Source organism: Gossypium raimondii, chromosome 7 (genome assembly GCF_025698545.1).
Source record: "Gossypium raimondii isolate GPD5lz chromosome 7, ASM2569854v1, whole genome shotgun sequence".
Taxonomy (NCBI): Eukaryota; Viridiplantae; Streptophyta; class Magnoliopsida; order Malvales; family Malvaceae; genus Gossypium; species Gossypium raimondii.
The window spans coordinates 46,568,564-46,589,203 of record NC_068571.1 but is presented as its reverse complement, the minus strand read 5'-3'; the positions used below and the strand labels follow the sequence as shown (position 1 = coordinate 46,589,203).

General features: G+C 28.8%; 1 protein-coding gene across 5 annotated transcripts; it reads left to right on the top strand.

The window, feature by feature from the left end:
- Positions 1-748: 748 nt before the first annotated feature.
- Positions 749-19,339, top strand: LOC105787163 (transcription repressor KAN1). 5 transcript variants are annotated; one of them, XM_052633051.1, is made up of 7 exons: positions 749-1,589; positions 1,698-1,774; positions 2,126-2,171; positions 2,365-2,500; positions 14,223-14,324; positions 17,709-17,793; positions 18,952-19,339. In XM_052633051.1, the coding sequence occupies exons 1-7, from the start codon at positions 950-952 to the stop codon at positions 19,066-19,068; spliced, it is 1,203 nt and encodes a 400-aa protein (XP_052489011.1). In that variant the 5' UTR covers positions 749-949; the 3' UTR covers positions 19,069-19,339. The 5 variants fall into 5 exon arrangements, with proteins under 5 accessions (XP_052489011.1, XP_012469069.2, XP_012469076.1 ...); XM_012613615.2 differs by having other exon boundaries at positions 750-1,589; positions 2,368-2,500; XM_012613622.2 differs by lacking the exon at positions 14,223-14,324 and having other exon boundaries at positions 750-1,589; positions 17,712-17,793.
- The last annotated feature ends 1,301 nt before the right edge of the window (positions 19,340-20,640 follow it).

Sequence of the window (20,640 nt, the reverse complement as noted above, 5' to 3'; positions counted from 1 at the left end):
TACATGGCATGTCATGTGTAACTGTTTGGTTATTCTTTTAGCCATGTCAGTTTTGAACAATAGAAATGGAAGGAATTTTTAACAAAAAATGACAAATTTGCTCTTTGATCTAACGTACAAAAACCAACGTGCCTATTTTTTGAGCAAAGGAGACAAAATGCAATCTGATTTCTAGTACAAGTGCCTCCATGGAAGCCGCTATACTAGAAGTCAAATTGCATTTTGTCCATTCTACTAAAAAAATTGGCAAATTAGTTCAAGTACGTTAGATCAAAAAGCAGATTAGTCATTTTGTTAAAAATTCTATCTTTTTTTGTTGTTAAATTTTGATTTCTGAATGTCAACATAAAATACACATGACACGTCACATCTCACTGTTTGGTTTTTCATCGTTTTTAATAGTGAAATTTTTAATAAAAATGACAAATTTACTTTTTGATTTGATGTACAGTGATTAATTTATCTATTTTTTAGTAAAGGGAACAAAATAAAATTTGACTCTTAATATAAGGGCTTCTATGGTATTTCTACCATACAGCACTTGTGGTTTCTCAGTCTCTTATGTAAAATTTAACCCAACCCCTCGTGTTTGGAGGAGAAAATAAGCAAGGAATTTGTTTGTTAAGTACAAAAATGATGCTGCGTTTACATTGTGTGGCGTTTGAGTGTATTGACTATTGAGAAAAGGAGAGAAAAGAGAGGGCTTTGTTGAAGTGTCATTTTCCTATATATATTCTCGAGGTAGCAGCAGAAGCAACAAAACAAAAGGAAAACGCAGTCTCTCCCAACAGCCCCCCTCCCCAATCTATCCTTTTCTCTTCCCTTCCTCATCTGTTTCTCATATATATTTATAATAATAATAATACCAATAATTCCATTATCATTTGCAAAAAGAAAAAAAGTCTTCTTTTGTTTTTCCACTGCTTTTTCCCTTAGCTAGTACTTAAATATGTCTGATAAAGGAGATTTCACTTCTTTGAATCGGATTCCTGATCTTTCCCTGCACATTAGCCCTCCCAACAGTGCTCCTTCCTCTATTTGTGCTGCTGGGGATTCTTCCTTTGATATTTGGCGCAAGGACGATGGTGTAAACCCAAAATCACACAGTGATAGTTCCATAAAACCTGCCTCCCAAGCTGACACCCAGCTTTCCTTAGCAAATCCAACCACCAGTGCCTTAGAAGCTGAAAGTGAAAGCCCTTGGGAGAAGAAAAGCTTTGCCCCACTTGCAAGAACCGATGATGATAATATATACCATGGGATTTCATTACTTGATGTTTCAGGACTGAAGCCCATCAAAGGGATTCCAGTATATAGTAACTATGCCTGGTCTTATTCATCGTATAATTGTTCATCTTCCTCGGCTTTGCACTCACCACCTAGGTTTAATGGGATTTCAATGGAGACACTGAGACCCCATTTTTATCCTCATCAGTTGGGAGGTTCAGACTTCTGTAACAGCATGGTTAGATCGAGATTTATCCCTAAATTACAAAGCAAAAGAAACATGAGAGCACCCAGAATGCGTTGGACCAGTTCTCTTCATGCTCGTTTTGTTCATGCCGTGGAGCTTCTCGGCGGTCATGAAAGTAATTCAATCTTTTTCTTTGAAAATTCTTTTTGGGATTTGATTTTGTTTTTTTGTTTTTTTTTTTTGGGGGGCGAGGACTAACTTGATGTTGTGTACTTGAACACAGGAGCGACTCCTAAATCAGTTTTAGAGCTAATGGATGTCAAAGATCTAACCCTCGCCCATGTCAAAAGCCATTTACAGGTACTTGAAAACCCTAATTATATAACCTTTTTTTTTTTTTTTTCCATTTCATCTCTCTCACCAGTGTGACAGTGGGTGGCACAGGAGCCTATGAATGAACAGTTTAGTCTGATTTGTGATACAGAACAAATTCAACTTTTAGAGAAAAAGGTTAAAAAAAGAAGCCATCATTTCTCAATAATGCAAAGCAATTACTGACCTTACCAAACATCAATCTCGTGGTTATTAAACAAACCAACAAAAAACCCACAAAGAGAAGCATCTGATTTGATTTATCTTTTTGACTCTCATATATAATATAGCTTTGGTTTTTAAATTTATTATCATCTTTGTGTCCTTTTTTCATTGCAGATGTACAGAACGATTAAGAGCACTGACAAACCTGCATCTTCCTCAGGCAATATTCTTCACTACACTTTTTATATTAAGAATTTTGTTAATCATTATAAACAATATATAGAATGATAGTAATCATGAGATGCAATGTAGTGATTATTTATCTCCTTCCCTATCATAGATAAATTATTTATCTTTTTAGAATTTGATTGTTCAGTGAATTAAGTAAAAAAAAATGGGTTAATTAATTGTAGCAGATGGATCTAAATCAGAAGAAGATTATTGGGCAGCAGCTGCTCCCCGGCAGAGATCAGGAAGTCCAGATTCCTCCTTAAATCATGATAATAATAATGCTGCTGCTAATAGTAATCTTTGGAGTAACTCTTCTAGGTATGTCTCTCTCTCTCTCTCTACCTCATTTTATTTTTCAAAAAATATTATATCCATTTAAATTTTAAAACACAGAATGACAGATTTTTTAAAAAAATTCTATAATTAATTAAAGTTGGATTGGATTGGATTGAGTAATATATAGTATGCTGGCAGGTTTTGGTTTAGATTTATAGATGTGTGTTGTTAATGCATGAGTAGTACGGAAGATTATATATAACTACAAAAGTTAATGGTAAAAGATACTAAAAATGCCTTTGTTTTAAAAAATCATAAGATGCTTACATTAACATAAACCTCCTTTTTCAACAGATGCCAATTTCTTACATGTAGAAAGTAGAGCCCTAGCAGGTGTAGAAAGTAGTGTATATTTAACTTTTAATTTTTTTCTTCAATATAATCATAAGAGGTAAAAGTATGATAAATTTGGATTATATTTTATTTTCTCTATTTAAAATTGGATATATTAGTATATGTACATTATATCAAAGAGTAAATTGGTTATCTATTTTTTTGTTAAAAGTTGGTCCATATACGTCAACATAAGGTACACATACTTGTCTGGTTTATTTCATTAGCTAAATCAGTTTTTAACATTGGGATGGGTAAAACTTTTAATAAAAAGGATCAATTTACGTTTTTATCTAACATATAATACTTTTACCTACGTACTAGTGGACATACTGTTTTTCTACTGGCAACATTGGTTGAAGTGGTAAAGAAAAGATTTTAAAAGAGTTGGTGGCATGTTCAAATCTCACCCACGTAAATTTTAAGATAAAAAAAAATTCTTCGAATATATACAATATTTTTCAATAATCTTCCCAAATATAATCCATCATTAAACAAACTCAAGATAAACAAACAAAAAAAATCCACAAATTAAACAATAAGATTATTCTGCATATAATAGTTCATAATTCAACAAATCTAAAATAAATAATAAAAATTAAAATATATTTTAAACTTATTTTTCTGATACAATAAATAATAAAAGTTTAAATTTAAAATATATTGTAAATTTAATTTTTGGTACCTGTTGATATACCATATTTCTATTGGTATGAGCGAAATCAATCGATAGTAATCAAAATGATGTCTAAAGTTAAGTGGAAAGATATGGTTTTACTTCTTAAGGACTCATCCAATTAAATAAACCTTTGTTTTTCAAGTTTTTTTTTTAAAGAAAAAGAAAGAGCTTTATAAATTTGTATAAGCATTTAGCTTTATAGATGGAAGATGGAAGTAGGAAGGCTATTTTTCCTTTTATAATATAATAAGCAAGTTCTCGACGTTCAAATTTTGTCAGGAGTCTGTTTGTCTGTCTGCGTGTATGTCAGTTGCTGTTTCGTTCAGTCTCTTTTTCTTCGTTTCTGGATGGGTAAAATTACAATAACAATCCTTAGAATTTCAATCGCAAACTACAAGTAATGCAGTTAGGGGTGAGCAAAACTCGATTCGATTCGAAAAAATTTAAAAAAAATTTTGAATTTTGAGTTAATTGAATTGATTTATTCGAATCAACTCGAATAAGTAATTCGAGTTTTGAGTTCAAATCGAGTTGAATTTTACAATTTGAATAACAAATTAGTGTAAATACCTTTTTGGTCCCTATCAATTTTGAAAATGAGCAAATCGGTCTCTCCCAATAAAATTACAAAATAATTCAAAATAATTTTAAAATTAAAAATATTTATAAAAATTCTAAAATAATATATAAATAAAGTTAAAAATTTAAAATTTTCAGAATAATAATTGTAGGGACCTAAATAAGTTAATTAGTAATTCAAGTTTATCATACTAAAATATTTTTTATTTTTCTTTGAAAATGTTTTCAAATATATATGATTTCAAATTTATGTGCTCTAATATGGAATTAGCTATCTTGTAACAAGATTTTAATTTGACATATTTAATTTTTTAATTTAACTTGAACAACTTCACTCGATTCGGCTTATCTCGAATGTTATTTTACTAGACTCAATTCGAAAAATTATCAAATTGACTTAGAATGATAAAATAGGACTCGACTCATCAACTCAATTAACTAAAAAATTTTCACTCAATTCTTACAATGCTACTTATATTGCAATGGTTACTGTTAGGGTTTAATAAGGTACTTTATATATATATATATATATATATATATGGGGTTGATGAGCTTTGAACCACCAGGAAAGAAATTACAGTGGCCTTAATAGTGGACTATTTTTATGCATTTTTCATAAATTGATAATTATCCAAAAAGAAACTTAAAGTTAGAGTGATGTGAATTCAGTTGGATGGATTTTTTCTAACCACTAGATGATTTTAATTTAGTTGGATTTGATTTAGTTTTAAGTTTTGGTTTTGGATGGTTAGATTTGTTTTGATAAAATAAGTCTTTTTGATGACTTTTGTATATTATACAAAATCTCAAAGTGCTTTCACTAACATTTTAAAAAATAATAATTTTTCAATAACTTCTAAATGATTATAACTATTTTACATGAAACACAAAATAATATTTTTTGAATGTGTGAAACACCAAATTGCCATTTCAAATGGGATTTCAGGATTATATATTTTAGTTAACATCAAAATAAAAACTTAGTGAGTATCAAAACGGAAATTATCACTTTTTTAAAAATTTGGTAAATATTAATGTGTGTGGAATATATATGTTTGACTTTTTATTTACCAAAATTTGTAATAATAAAAAGTGATAACTTTCATGTATTTAATTTTATATTCACTATTTTTTTATTGGTATAATGATTTATTTGGCCCTTTAATTTACAAAAAAATATTTTAGCTCTCTATATTTTTGCCTATTTTAATCTTTGAACTTCCGTTGTTTGTCAAATCTTCCCAAAATGGATGAAAAAGTTACCGTCTGCTAACTTTGTTGATGTGGTATACATATGGATTTCATTTCAGCAATTAATTATTTTTTAAAATTTTTAAAATTATAAATTTATAAAAATTTTAAAGAATATATTTTAATTTTTTTATAAATTAAGTAATTGAGGACATGACATACACGTGATACCATGTGGATGCCACATCAGCAAAGTTAACAACATTTTCATTCATTTTGAAGCAATTTTACAAATAAAGCAAATTTAATAACCAAGAGAAACAAAAAAATTTAAATGAAAGCAAAAAAAAATCATTTATTTTAAAATGAATTCCAACCTGATACATGTTTTGTCCAATTAATAAATCGATCTGTATAAAGTTGGACTAAATTTTATTACACATACGATGTAGGTTACATGGTCCGTGTCCCTGACCCATGTGACCTTAATACACAAACATTGAGTTACACGATCTATCACACAGTTGACACACAGCCGTGTGGCGTTGACAACCATGTTTTCTGACGCTCGCAAATCGTAAAAAAATATGTTTTCGTTACACACTTGATGTAGTTTCAATGCCGGAACAACGCAAAAAAATCCAAAACCTAAAAACCACCATCCAATATCCATCTTAACGAATTAATCTAACTGAAACGCTAACTTAGCAATCGAATTGAACTATATCAAAAACTTTGAGCAAAACCCCGAAACAGAGTGTTATTCACTTACCAACGATCGTATAGCCACTAATCAGAACTAACTCGATGGAGGAACACTCCTCTCAAGATCTTCACCTAAACGAAAGCAATTCGAATAATTAACAAAGAGTTTGGAACCGTTAATAGTAGCATTCAATTTGGAACCGTTAATAGTAGCATTCAATCTCACAAAGTAAAGATGAAATCAAACTAAATCGAAGAAAACCAACAACGAAACTTACGTAGAAACCTTTCAATTGAAGCAATGAATAATGCAGTACCCTCGATTTAACCCGGTAGCAAAGTTACAGAAGCAATCGAACGAAAGAGGAAAAAAAATAGAATGGAAAAAAAAAAGAAAAAGAAAGGGAGAGAAGGGAAGAAACTAAAAAAAATTAACTAAACTAAAATGTTACTAAAACTTAACCATCAAACCAGTAGGCTCACTCTTGACCCGAATTAACGCAAAAATAAACTTAAGTCAAACATTTAATGATAAGAGTTGAACCAAAAGGGAAAAAAAATCTCTAAAAGTGATACTTGAACCCTTAACCTCAGCCACACAACAAAACATTTAACCACGGAAGCAAATTCATACTTATAAATAAAAACTAACAACAATAGTTCAAAATTAAGGGCATTACAAAATAATTTTTTGGTAATTCCCTAACTAAATTGGGACTCGATTGATGGACACCAACTCAATAAAATGTTTAATAAATAAGTATAGATATAAATGAAACTCATCATTTAACTTTAGATTATGACACACTCAAAATGAGAATGAGAATATTTATGTAATAAATTTATTTAAAAAATTGACAAAACAATTAAATGTGATTTTAGTTGAAATGATAAAATTAAGATGGTAAAGACTAAGGGCCAATTCTTCATTGCTTAAAAAGATCACTTCCGATTCCAAAAGCACTTTTGGAAGAAAAGTTGTGCAGAACAAGCTGCTTTTGGCTGAAATTTTTAGCTTTTCAGAAGTGCTTCTGAAAAACACTTCTGAAAAGAAGAGCTAAAAATTTTAGCTTTTCCTATCCTAAAAGCACTTTTGGTGCTTAATTACTTTTTCACCCCTCAAATAACATAGTACTTTCCTTTTTTTTCTTGATGTTTAATTACAAATGTGTTAAAATCATTAATTAAAAATAAAAAATATTTTTAAAATACTAATTACAAATATTTAATGGTTATATTTAAATATTTAAAATATATTTATATATTCTAATTAAATTTTATAAATAATTAATATTTATTGCTTAAAATTATTTAAAATTTATATTTCATATATTAAAATATTAACAACAAGTTATAATAATTTTTTATATTCTTACTAAAATATAATAACATTAACTAATTTAAATATTATTTAAATGCATATTTGTTACTTGATAATAACATGTCTAAAATGGACATTTTATTTCTCAAAAACACTTTTTGACAGCAATGCTAAACACTCAAATTTTAAACCAAACTATTCAAAAGCACTTTTCCACAACACTTTTCCGCAGCACTTTTCAAAAGCATTGCCAAACTAGCCCTAAGATGTTTTGATTTCAAATATCATCATACTCATTATGTGTTTGCTTATTTTTATTTATCAAAATATTAAAAAATACCCTCGAAATAATAATAATTTATTTGTAAAAAATGACTTTTTTGATAATTTCACATTGAGTTGAGACCCGATTAATGGGTGGCATTAACTCAAGTGGAATGCAAATAAAATTGGATTAATTCCAATCAATAAATCTTAAAACACAACATGGAAACACAACAAACAAACGAAATAGACAATCTGATCAAACTGAATTGTTGTTTTGACTAAACAAACAGTTGTGAATGACTTGACAATGAATTCCAGGTCGAAGCAACTAATCCGATCTATTTTTCACATTCATAGGAGTTTGTCTATGTTTTTGCTTTACGAATATAATATTTTCTGGGCATTTCTAATAATATCAAGTGCTATTCCTATTTTGGCATTTCTAATTTCTAGAGTTTTAGCCCCGATTAGAAAGAGTTCAGAAAAAATTCTAGTTATGAATAGGGTATAGAACCAACGGGCGATGCTTGGTTACAATTTCGAATCCGTTATTATATGTTTGCTCTAGTTTTGTTATTTTTTATGTAAAAAAAATCTTATATATAGTATAGATAACATTTTAAATCTATATTATTCTTAAATTTAAAATTGAATTGAGTTGATATTACAAGTTAATTGGACACCAACTTAATTATAATAAAAAATTTAAGTTTTTCCTATGTTTAATGAAAAAATCTATATAAAATTAATATACAAGTTATCATGTTTTACATTATTTTGCATAATTTTATCATGCATGTGTGCCATACTTTTTAGTGTATATATATATTAATTTCACTTTTATGTAATATCTTTTAGTGAAATGATATCTCTTAACTTATGAATCTCAAATTTTATTTAAACTCGTTTACATTTAAAATCATTAATTCAAGCTTGCTTTATACAGTCATATTCTTTTTTTTTAAAAACTCTTTTTAAAATTATATTTATTTATTTTAATATAATAGCTACTTGCTTTTGTAAGGGATATTAAAGTCTTTTATTTAAAAACTAATAACCATTGATGAGAAACAGAAGTACCTCCATTTTAGGTTGAAATCCTAAACTTCTACCTTACCTCATTCTCCATATTATCTCTCTTATTAGACTTGACCTCTTGCAAAATATTAACCACCCTCGTAGAAGTAGCCCTGGCTTTTCTTGGTGAACTTTGAGAGTTTACAACATTAAAAATCTCCTCCTTTTTTGACCAAGAAGCACTAACAATAGCAAGTTCCAATTCCTTAGAGTTATTCAAGGCAACTGTAACACCCCATGCCAGGTTCAGTTGTTGGACCCAAGCTACAGGATGTCACAACAGTAAACAGAAATTTTTTTATACAAATTACTCAATAATATTCCATAATTCAATATAAATTAGTTAAGTCTACATTAAACATGCATTACAAACAAAATCGAGTCTCAATCGGGCTTACGAAAGCCCTTAAACAAGCTCACAACTAAATCGAGACCATTTTGAAACATTTAAAAAAAGATAGGTAAAATAGTAAAATAAGGATCACACGGTCGTATGGTCAGGCCGTGTGGTGCTATCACACAGCCATGTTACCAACCCATGTAACAAATTGAAGCCATGTAATTCAGGGTTACACGGCCATGTTACTAACCCGTATAACTCACTGTAGCCGTGTGGACTAAAAACCATCCTGAACGTATTGAGCACATGGTCGTGTCATCCAACCATGTGTGACACACGACCGTGTTGTAGCCCGTGTGCATAAAAAATTACCTATTTTGAACCATTTGCAATCCAACCATTCAAGTGACCTATATTAATGATATTTTTGTGCCAATCAAACCAACACCAAAACTTACATATTTTAAAGTTAAAACACTAATTCACCTAATCATATAATCATACAACCAATATACGAACAATTCAATAAACTCAATTCATGTCTCAACCATTTCATATCACAACTCAATCATACCAAACATAAGCATTTGCTTAACACAACCAAAGTCTATAGCCATTTCATACCACCATCATAAACATAAGTATAATACCATTCACCTAAACATTCTTAATATCAAGCCTTGTAACAATTCATCCATAACATGACAAGTTACCATATGCATATATTCATATATTTATATACATCCTAACTCAACCATGCCAAACACAAACACAAACTTTACATTTCAATATTTAACCCTCCTAAGTACATGACACAAATAACCAAGCTCGAAACATCAAAAGTCTATCGAATCGGGAGATGAAAGGTGTATGCTTTTCGCTGATCCGATTGATACGTTCCAAAAGTCCAAAATCTATAGAAAAGTAGTAACATGAGTAAGTATATAAAATACTTAGTAAGCTCATACAATAGAAACATTCAACTTACTTTAACCACTTACGAAAAACATGATTCAATGTGAAAAAATCTTACCTATCATGGTATTCAAAACAATATCAAATACATAAGGCTTAAAGCAAAATCCATACATGTATATATATCTCCAAATGGTAAATTTCCAAACTCAACCCAATATCTATATCATGAATTCATTTTCTAATTTATCACTTTGCTCACAAGCACCACTCAATTTGTATCATATACTCTTATCATAAACATCCATTATGTAATTCAAATATACATATCAAACTTCCAACAACAACATCAACTTATAAGATTTTGAGCTCAATCACATATATAACCTCAAATATTCTTATTTTCATTTCAAACCAACTTATACCTCATATTCAACTCATATGCATATAACTTAGCCAACAATCAATGGCGTAAAATCACCTTTTTATTCATAACATTACCCGATGGAACTTCGTAAAAGAACTCCGTATACATGTTAAAGTAATAGTGTTTGGTTACCCGATAGGGTTGAACCTACAACATAAATAACCTGGTCAGGGCTTAATATTCATGTATTCTCAAGCCCACAACATATGCAGGAGCTCAAAACCTAAACCTGTATTCTCAAGTCTGCAACATATGCAGAAGCTCGAAACCTATTCCTGTATTCTCGAATCCACAACATATATAGGAGCTCGAAACCTATTCATGTATTCTCGAGTCCGCAACATATGTAGGAGTTCGGAACCTGGGAAAAACTCATAACCTCATATATATGACTTTTACTATTTTCATCAAGATTTAACCTCGCATTATACCATTTCACAACAATCCATTTCAATTTGATTTAATTCTCAATTTAGGTACTAATTCTTAGCCAATTCAAATTGCTAATAAAACATTAATGAACATATTGATAAAATTCAATAGAAAATTAAACATCTTTATACCGTATGAACTTACCTGATAAATCGTAGCAGTTTAGTTAACAAGGACTACTCAATAATTTTCTCTTTTCATCTAAGTCAACAACTTGATCTATATAATATTTAAGATTCAAAATAACAATATCGACTCATAATAACACTCAAATCCATGCTTATAATATTTTAATTTTATTTTATACAATTTTCCTAAATTTTTACATTTTATTCAATTTAGCCTCTAAAACTGAAACAAGTATAACTTTCACAATGGAGCTTCGCTTTTCATTCCAAATTTCAATTATGTCCTTCTAAGCCCTCAAAATCCAAATTTATAGAAATTAAAAGTCACTTTTAACATATTCACAATTTAGTCCTTAAATGCAAAATTAATAAAATTTATTTTGTCAAATAATCCTTAAACATTTCATAGCTTCCAAATCTACCATTTTCTATCAAAAACATCTAAAATCATCAATGGAAAGTTTTAAAACCTTTAACAGTTTTGAAAATGGAGGTTGGGTTAGTTGGACCTAGTTGCAACAATCTCAAAAATATAAAGTTTAAAAGAAACAAAATATTTACTTACCATGGAAGAGGGCCGAAAGTTTGATAGCTTGAAGCTTTCATTCTGTTTAACTACGGTGGAAATTCGGTGGAAGAAGAAAATGTTAAAGATGATGACTTATTTTTAATGTTTTATCATATATTAATTATTAATTTCTAATATAATTTAAGTAATTTTTTTAATAAACAAAAGGGCCACCAACCGTCCACCATAGTGAAAAAGGGGTATATTTGCCACCTAGACCCTTACACCTTCATTAACTAAGTCACTTCACTAATAAAATTCAACACCAATTAACTTTTATGGTTTTTACGTTTTAATCTTTTTTCCTTAATTAACTATTAAATCATCAACATTACCAAACCAAACTTCAATCCACTTATACCACAACTCCGTAAATATTTAATAAAAATATTTACAAGCTCAGTTTATGAAAACGAAATCCTAATACCTCATTTTTCAAAACCACTGACTTTCGTTACGCACAACTTTTACTTGACTAACTAGCCAATTAATAAAATCTATCCAACCAAAATTCACCATAATACCATATTTAACTCATAAATATTAATTACTAATGTTTACAACTCACTCGTCAGAATCGTGATCCCAAAATCACTATTTTCGAAACTACTGAAAAACGAGCTATTACAACGACAAACTTATTAGAGGAACTCGAGATCACTTCTTTTCCCTTACTCAAAGTATTAATTATTGGAGAACAAGTAGAATGTTCCACTTGTTGGAAAATTAAAAGATTTTCTAAAATGGAGTGGTTGTGACATTTATAGTAATAAATCTTAACTAAATTAGTATTGTGCTTTGAGTTAGACATTTTAAAATGTTTCCCGACTTTTGAATAAACAATCTATTCTGCTAATCTTAAACTCTAGTCTGTTTAGAGTGTGAGCTTTAAATTCACGAATTAGTCACACACAATGGAAAGTTTTATTAATATCTAATGAAATATTAATTCTCTCAAAGGCTAGAAAGTGAAAGATGAACTCTCTCAAAATATAGTATTTATTTGGGGATAAATAAATCAGGTTTACAAGAGTACCAATAGTCTCAGTCCAATAATGAATAAATAAATAATATTCTTTTGATAGGAAAACAACATGTGTTCCCATTTAGAGATACATAGGGGCAACAATTACTCCCTATGAACATTAGGGTTGTTGCCTCTTGCAATATAGATGGGCCTCCAGGCTTATCTAATGTATTTGGTATTAATTATACGTGTTATTTGATCTTTAAACCAACTCGTATAATTTTACTAACCCAATAACTATTTTCCTATTTCTAAAAATATTGTTTATTTAATTAATTTTCTAGTTAAATTATTTTCTCAATCCAATTTTAATTTCGTTAAAATCATGACATCTTTACTATACTAGAAACTATGAGCAAATTAATTAAATTAATTTGTTCACTAAAATTGTGATGACTAATTAATTTAATTTCCACTCCAAACTTCAATGAATTAATTTCAAATAATTAAATAATAATTCAAAAATTTAATTTAATCTCTAAGTCATATCTCACATATAACGAGAAAAAGCATTCATTATGGATAATGATAAATGTGATCTATTTCTCTAATTCGTCATTTTCATTCATTCATGTCGATTCTATTGCAAATCATTTAGAGTTGAATCAAGCTAGTAGAGGATCGATTATACGTATATAATTAGGTCTCAAATAATTTGTAATTAATTTATGACTCTTCATGTGTTAATAATTACCACATTATTTAATCATGGAGTCATTTTGCTACTGATATTATGATTAAGCTCTCCTATTATATACCATTGTAAAAACTATTTATCAATTGCTTGTCCAATAACCTTGTCTTATGTGTCTTGCCCTCATAAGACATTATTAATCTTTTTTGGATTAAATCTGTTCACTCAATATGATCTTATTTTATCTCATGTTAGCAATTACATCTTCATTCATGAAAAAGTCATTTACTAACAAATAATAAGTAAATTATTCTTAGACAAATGACCTATGGCCACAATACTTTTCCATCTACCCTGTAAAGTGGGTGAGATGATATCATTTACCCTTTATTAATCTATGAATTCTACTATTGTAATAAAGCTATGTCATGTAGAAGTAGCATACATAACATATCAGCTTTCGGCTCTATTACTAATTGAACTCTTGCTTTTAATACATCAAAGTATACGAGTTATACACACATAGCCTGTTACTTATTTATGATTGAGGTAAGTCATACTATGAACATCAAATGAATAAATCCATAAACGAATCTAAGATTTATTTTACTTGGATCATGTCCGATGTATTGTCAGTCCAGACAATCATATCTATGTCTTTATCTTCTAAGAGTCATTCACTCCAATACCCAAGATAAGGTATTTCCTCATTTGTACTTGTTAGACTACATAATAGTCTTTTAATCGACTTGCTCTATTTGGATTAGACTATGAACCATTTAAATTATCTATTAATATAAGTTGTATTCTACCATTATGATCCAACCACATAATACAACTTAATATTAGTTAAACGTTAAGTACTCAGTAAGCTAATATTTCATTGGATTTTGCTTTGTGTGCAAAAATTATTGAAGACATTATACAAAGAATATTAATGAAATCAGGAGAATTTGATTTAAACAATATGTTCGAAAAATTACAAATACATTTGACAATATCACTAGACTAATGACTTTAGATCCCAACACCACCTTTGCCACAAATCCTACATCACTAATCCCTATCTCATTATTTGCAGGACGAACAAAATTCTCACTCATCAAATGAGGCTGACTTTCCATTACAGTTGGAGAAGCTTTAGATCCTTCACCAACTTTATTAGGCTTCCAATCCTTCTCTTGTACTACCACTTTCGTAAGACAAATTTTAATAGAGTGACCAAAGAAACAACAACTAGAACACATAACAGGAAGCCAGGGTACTTTAACTACAATAAAAGCTAAAGATCCATCACTAAGCTCCACATTACTAAACCTAGGTATCACTAGATTAGCTCCAACTTCTATATAAACTTTAGCATCTTAGAAGTAGAAATATTGTTCATGTACGATGTAGTGCCTAAGGCACTTGCAATGAAACTCATACATCTTTTAGTGAAAAGTTCTGAAGGTACTTGCCTCAACTGAACCCAAACAGGCTATCAAAATCTATACATTTCATATTAGGCTCCCACTTTCTCAAAATCACAGGATTATTTTGAATATGCTAGGGACCATTCTCAAGTACCCAGTCCCTTGCATCTGAATTCGACAACCGAAAAAGACAAAGATTCTTACCAGCGAGCCTTACTTCCACATGGCCCTTTTTTTCCCATAGCAAATTCATAACCCTCTAAAGCAAACTAAAATTAGGAGGCTGTCCCAAGAACTGAGCAACTAGAGAATGTTGCCAAACCCTAATACCCTCTTCGATGGCTTAACAATGATGATACCATCTTGAACTTGCGGAGGAAAGAATTCCAATGACTGGTCTAAAGCAGTAGCAAACAATTTCCTCCCATCAGTAGGTTCTTTCTGCAAATTCGTTACACACTTTAAACCCTCGTATCAAAAAAATCAAGAGAAGTATGAAAAATCAACAAAGAATCTAATAGAAATCAATAATTTAACTTTGAACAATTTGAAAATTATGGTTTATTTCTTTTATTTTCCGTTAAACTTAATCACAACTTGAAGTTGAAAATTGATTCAACTTAATCTTATGTTTGAATTGCATACAGAAATAGAGAAGAAAGTAAAAAGGGATAAATCCAAATTTATACATAAATTATAGTTTAATGTGTAATTGTATACATCAACTTTGACTTTGTGCAATTTTATGCATGAAAATTTTATTTGATCCAATTCTTTTAAATTATTAACACAATTATTGATATATCATCATTTTATATTTATATATTGCATACATAGATAATTATATTTATTCAATATAAAAATAAATTGATATATTTATTTCTTTAAATGTGTATGATTAAATCAAAATTAAAATTTATTTATACAATTACACATTAAATTAAAATTCATGTATAATTTTAAAATTTATTAGGAAATGGTACATTCATTATTTACTATTAAAACCTCAATTTTCATTTACTTCAATTTGAGGGAAAGTAATTTCTTTTCTTCTCTTTATTTGGTATATAAAATATTTTATAAAAACATTGAAATTGTAATTTTTTTTCTCCTTTGTAATTAAAGAAAATGTTAAAATTACTTTTCAATAATTAGTTTTAACCATAAAAAATGGAACTTACATTCTAAAATTTACTCTTTTTATTTTAAAAATAAATATTTGAATTAATTTAAAATATAATTAATTCATATTTTTTATAAATAAAGCAAATTAATCCATTACATCAAACTCATATTATTCTAGCCATTCTTGAGTAAGAGTCAAGACATGATGAAATGATAACAGTAAACTATAGTAATTTATCTCCCAACCAAAAACTTTAACAAAAAATAAATAAAACTATTACATTCATCTTAAAAAAGGTTTATTACATTCAATTCAAATTTGAATGAAAAATGTCGGGTTTTGTTGTTCTGACATGTTTTTTAATTTTTAATCGACTATTAAGAAATGTATATGATCTATTCCAGAAATCTTTATATTTGTAAATATGTAATATAAAGTAGTTTTAAAATCAAAACTTTAAAATTTCAAAAAAAAAACTAAAACAAGGAAATAAAATTATGAAAGTGAGTTGCACTTTTTTTTATTTGATGATATCTATAAATTTATCACTTTAATTCAAAAGTTGAAATTACCAGCTTTAAATAAGAGTAATTTTTAAAAGGAATTGTAATTATTTTAATATATATATATATAAAAGACTCAAATCTCTTATTAATTTATAAAAATATTTTTAATAATTTTAACTGAATTGATATAATTTGATTTATTAGTATCAAATTTTATGTGTATTAATCCGTGCACACTCATAAGTTCATTTGTATGCATGACGTCTTTGTGCGTTATAGAATGTTGCTTGTTTTAAGTTGATCGAACATTAATTCTTTTAGAAAAATTAAATACTATTTTTTTTAAAAATAACAAATATTAATATATATTTTTATCTATAATATATAAAAACAATTTAAACCTAAAATAAATATAATCATTGAAATTAGAAAGTTTCCTTGGTAAGGATAATTATTTTCTCAATGATTGAATGAGTATAACATAGCAAAGTTGAATGAAGCATTTTATAGATAGAAAAGTGGCGAGTGGTATAATCTTGTTTTGGTGCTACTTATTGTTTCATAATTTTAGCTCCTTTTCTTTCTAAAATCAGATTTCATTTTTCTAAGAGCTATTAGAGAGATAGCTTTCAAAAGAGACGAGTATTACATTAGTGGATACATGGTCTGGGACACCTCGCTGCATTATGGATTGTACCAGTGACTGGATTTTGTTCATTAAAATGAATCTCAACCTTGTAAAAGCATGATAGAGATCTCCGTATTAAGAGTTAAATTATATTTTATCTTTTTTATTTCAAAAATTGGTAAATTGATTCTTATATATTGATCAAAGGGTAAATTGATTCTTTTTGTTAAAAATTTTATCCATTTATACAGTTAAAAAGTAGCGTAATTGATGGAATAACCAAACAGTGACAAGTGGTGGCACGCATATATCTCATGCTAACATATGGCAACCAATTTTTAACCATAGAAATGGATGAAATTTTTAATAGGAGAATCAATTTACTCTTTTATCTAATGTATAACGACTAATTTTTCTATTTTTTAAGTAAATGAAATCAAATGCAATCTAACTTTTAGTATAGATATATATATATATTGTTGATAATAATAGATCAGTAGAGGGGTTGCAATATGGCATGTACTGCACTGCACACCATCTTTCTGGTTGATGCAAATTGAACCTCATTTAAGGCTACTGCAATTGTTTCTCATAACATTATATAAGAGGTGACCTCAAGGGTCATCTGTCAAAAAGATTGTTTCTCTTTTCTTTTACCATTATGGTTGTTCACTTACAAAAATGGCAACATCTAGTACTTGTAGATGTTGTCTTTTGTTCTTCATGTTATCTAATATGGAAGTTGTGATTGAATGTTGAGGATGAGCAGTACTAGCAACATCATCACTAATTCATTAACTCGTTACTTTGCCTTCTGCACAATCTCTCAAACTCGATGTTAAGGGAGTACTTAATTGAAAAACAGCTAACTAAATTATGATTTTTTGTGCAGTAGAGGAGTTTGGTTACCGAATTCGAGGAATCCGGACCGGCTTAGACCTGAACCTCCGTCTTCTCAGGCCGGAAACCACTTTGAGGTAAGTGGTCAGACCATCTTATCAGCTCCATATGTGTGCATGTAATGCAACGATCTGTAACAAAGCATCTAGGTTAACTACAGAGGAGATAAAGATAAAAACACTATTCCAGTCCCTCTTGATTTTGATATTAAGCAAATTGGTCCTTCTTGTCTATGTCAGAAGTAAGCAACTAAGAACAATCAATAATAAAAATTAATGTTTTCCGTCAAGTTTACATAATTATGATTGATATAATAAATTAAGCCCTCAATATTTAGATATTTTATCAATGTCGTCCTAATTCTAAAAATTATTTGAACAAAATTTATACTTTTCTTAAATATAAAAAAATTCAAAAGAATATATATTAAAAAACTTTATCTTCAAATATATATATATATATATATAAAATAGACCGCATCATTTATAGATTTTGAAGGTTAAATTTGTTATTATACCAATTAAATTATATAAAATTAATAAAAATATTATTATTGTGACTAATTGTTCTTAGATACTTACTTTTGAAATTAATAAAATTAAATTATTTTAATTTTTGAGGGACGAATTTATTAATATCAAAAGTGAGAGGATCGGAAGAGTGGTTTCTACTCGGAGATGATGTAAATTTTCTTAAATTGCTAAAAGAGGTGTGGTATGTTATGTTCAAATACAGTATAATAAGTGTTTGCTTATCAATAAGTTGATTAAGAGAAAGGTTAAATTTTCCATAAGTCCTTGTACTTTTCAAAATATTGGGATTTAGTACACGTACTTTTATTTCCATGAATTTAATTCCTCTATTTTTAGATTTTAAAATTCAAGTCCAATTAGTAACAGTATTTTTTTGTTAAATTCAAGTTAATTACATTATTTTCTTTTTAATTACATGGCTACCAATTGAGTGTTTTCTTTTCTATTTCAAATGTCACACCAACAAATTTAACAAAAATTTTAATAGTGTTAATAGCTGAACTTGAATTTTGAAATTTGAAAAGTAGAGGGACTAGATTCCTAGAAATAAAAGTACAAGGATTAAATTTCAAAAGTTTGAAAATTATAGGGACTTATAGCATATTTGAACCTAAGAGAAAAATTGAACGTAGAACTGGGATATGAAAGCTACGAATGGATTATGTGTGTATATATATAAAGTGTTACATGATTGGATTACAGGGAAGCAGATTGAGTGAAGAAAAAATGAAAAGGGGGCCAAACATAGAACACCATAATCCAAGCTTGGAGTTCAGCTTGGGAAGAGCAGACTGGCAGTGCAAGGACCTCACTGACTGACTCACTGACTCAATGCTTTAAGCTTAATGGATGGATTCCTTACATCAGAGTTTGACAATAGGTATATAGACTCATCATATCAAAGTTTCATGCACGTCGCTCTGCCTGTATATTCTTTTTTTTAGTGTTCTTGGGTTCATGAATTGAAAGCAAAAGGAAAGGAATGAGTTTCAATGGTGCATTACTTGATATTGTTATATTGCTATTCACTCTCTTCCACTATGCAGTATTGAATGGGATCGATTGCAGTGATTACTGTGTGATTGCTTCACTTCAATATCTACTTTATCTCATTGTTTGATATTCCACATTGGGTAATTATATTATTCAGATTGCATTTTATTTTTATTTAAAAAATGAGTAAATTAATTTTTGTATATTAGATTGAAAGCGAATTGATTTTTTATTAAAAATTTCATCAATTTTTACCGTTAAAAACTAGTCCTTGTACATTAGAATGAGGTACACGTGGCACATCATATGCAACTGTCTAATTATTTTGTCAGCCACGCTTGTTTCTAACAGTAGAAATGGATGATATTTTTACAAAAAAGAGACCATTTTACTCATTGATCTAACGCACAGGGACTAATTTGTCTATTTCTTTAAGTAAATAAAAGTAAAATACAATTTGACTCCTAATACAGAAACTTTTATGATACTTTCACCGCCTAAAGGAATGTAGAGAATATTGGATATATAGTGTAGCGTTGATCATAGTTCACAAGCAATGCACAAATGCGTTCATGCAAAAAGAAAAGAGCGGCTTTCTCGTGATGATTAGTAGCGAAGCTAGAAAATTTTTCTAGAGCGGAATTAAGTTGTATATTTTTGTGAGAGCTAAAATGTAATTTCATGATTTTAATAACTAATATTTTCATATTTTTGAAAGGATTAAACTAAAAAAATTTATTTTTAAGAAAACTAAAGTACAATTTTACCATTTATTAAATTAAAATTTTGTAAAACTTGAAATTTTACATTTTACGCCACCCTGATGATGATGGTGATGGCAGCTCTAGCCATCTCATCTGTAATTGGTTTTTGGTTGTTAATACCAATGTTTCTAAAATCGGATCAATAATCGAACTTGTTAGATAAATTTAATTAAAAAATCATTAAGAATTCATAAAAACTACAAATAAACCATTCAACAGATTTTTAATTCAATTCAAACGATCGGTATCTCTTATTTTAAACCGGTATCTTAATCGATTCGATCCAATTCCGAAAACCATGGTTAATACAATATCATACGTATCTCATTCCCGACCACATTTCGCTTTCCAAGTTTGTTGGATGTGCGGGGCGCATACTGTTCGACTTCCACCTAATTACTCTTTTTCACGTACCTATAATTCGAAGATGAATTGAGGTTACATTTTTGGTAACTAGGGACAAATCCGAATACAAGTGCCCTACAATCTAGTTTTTGCACCATTTTCGTCTAAGCAAGCATTAGGAAGTAAAAATAGTGATTTATTAGTATGTTTTTGTTTTCATCATCAAATTATTTTTTTTGTAATCTAGTCACTTTTATTAATTCAATTTCGTATTTTAATAGTTTTAGTG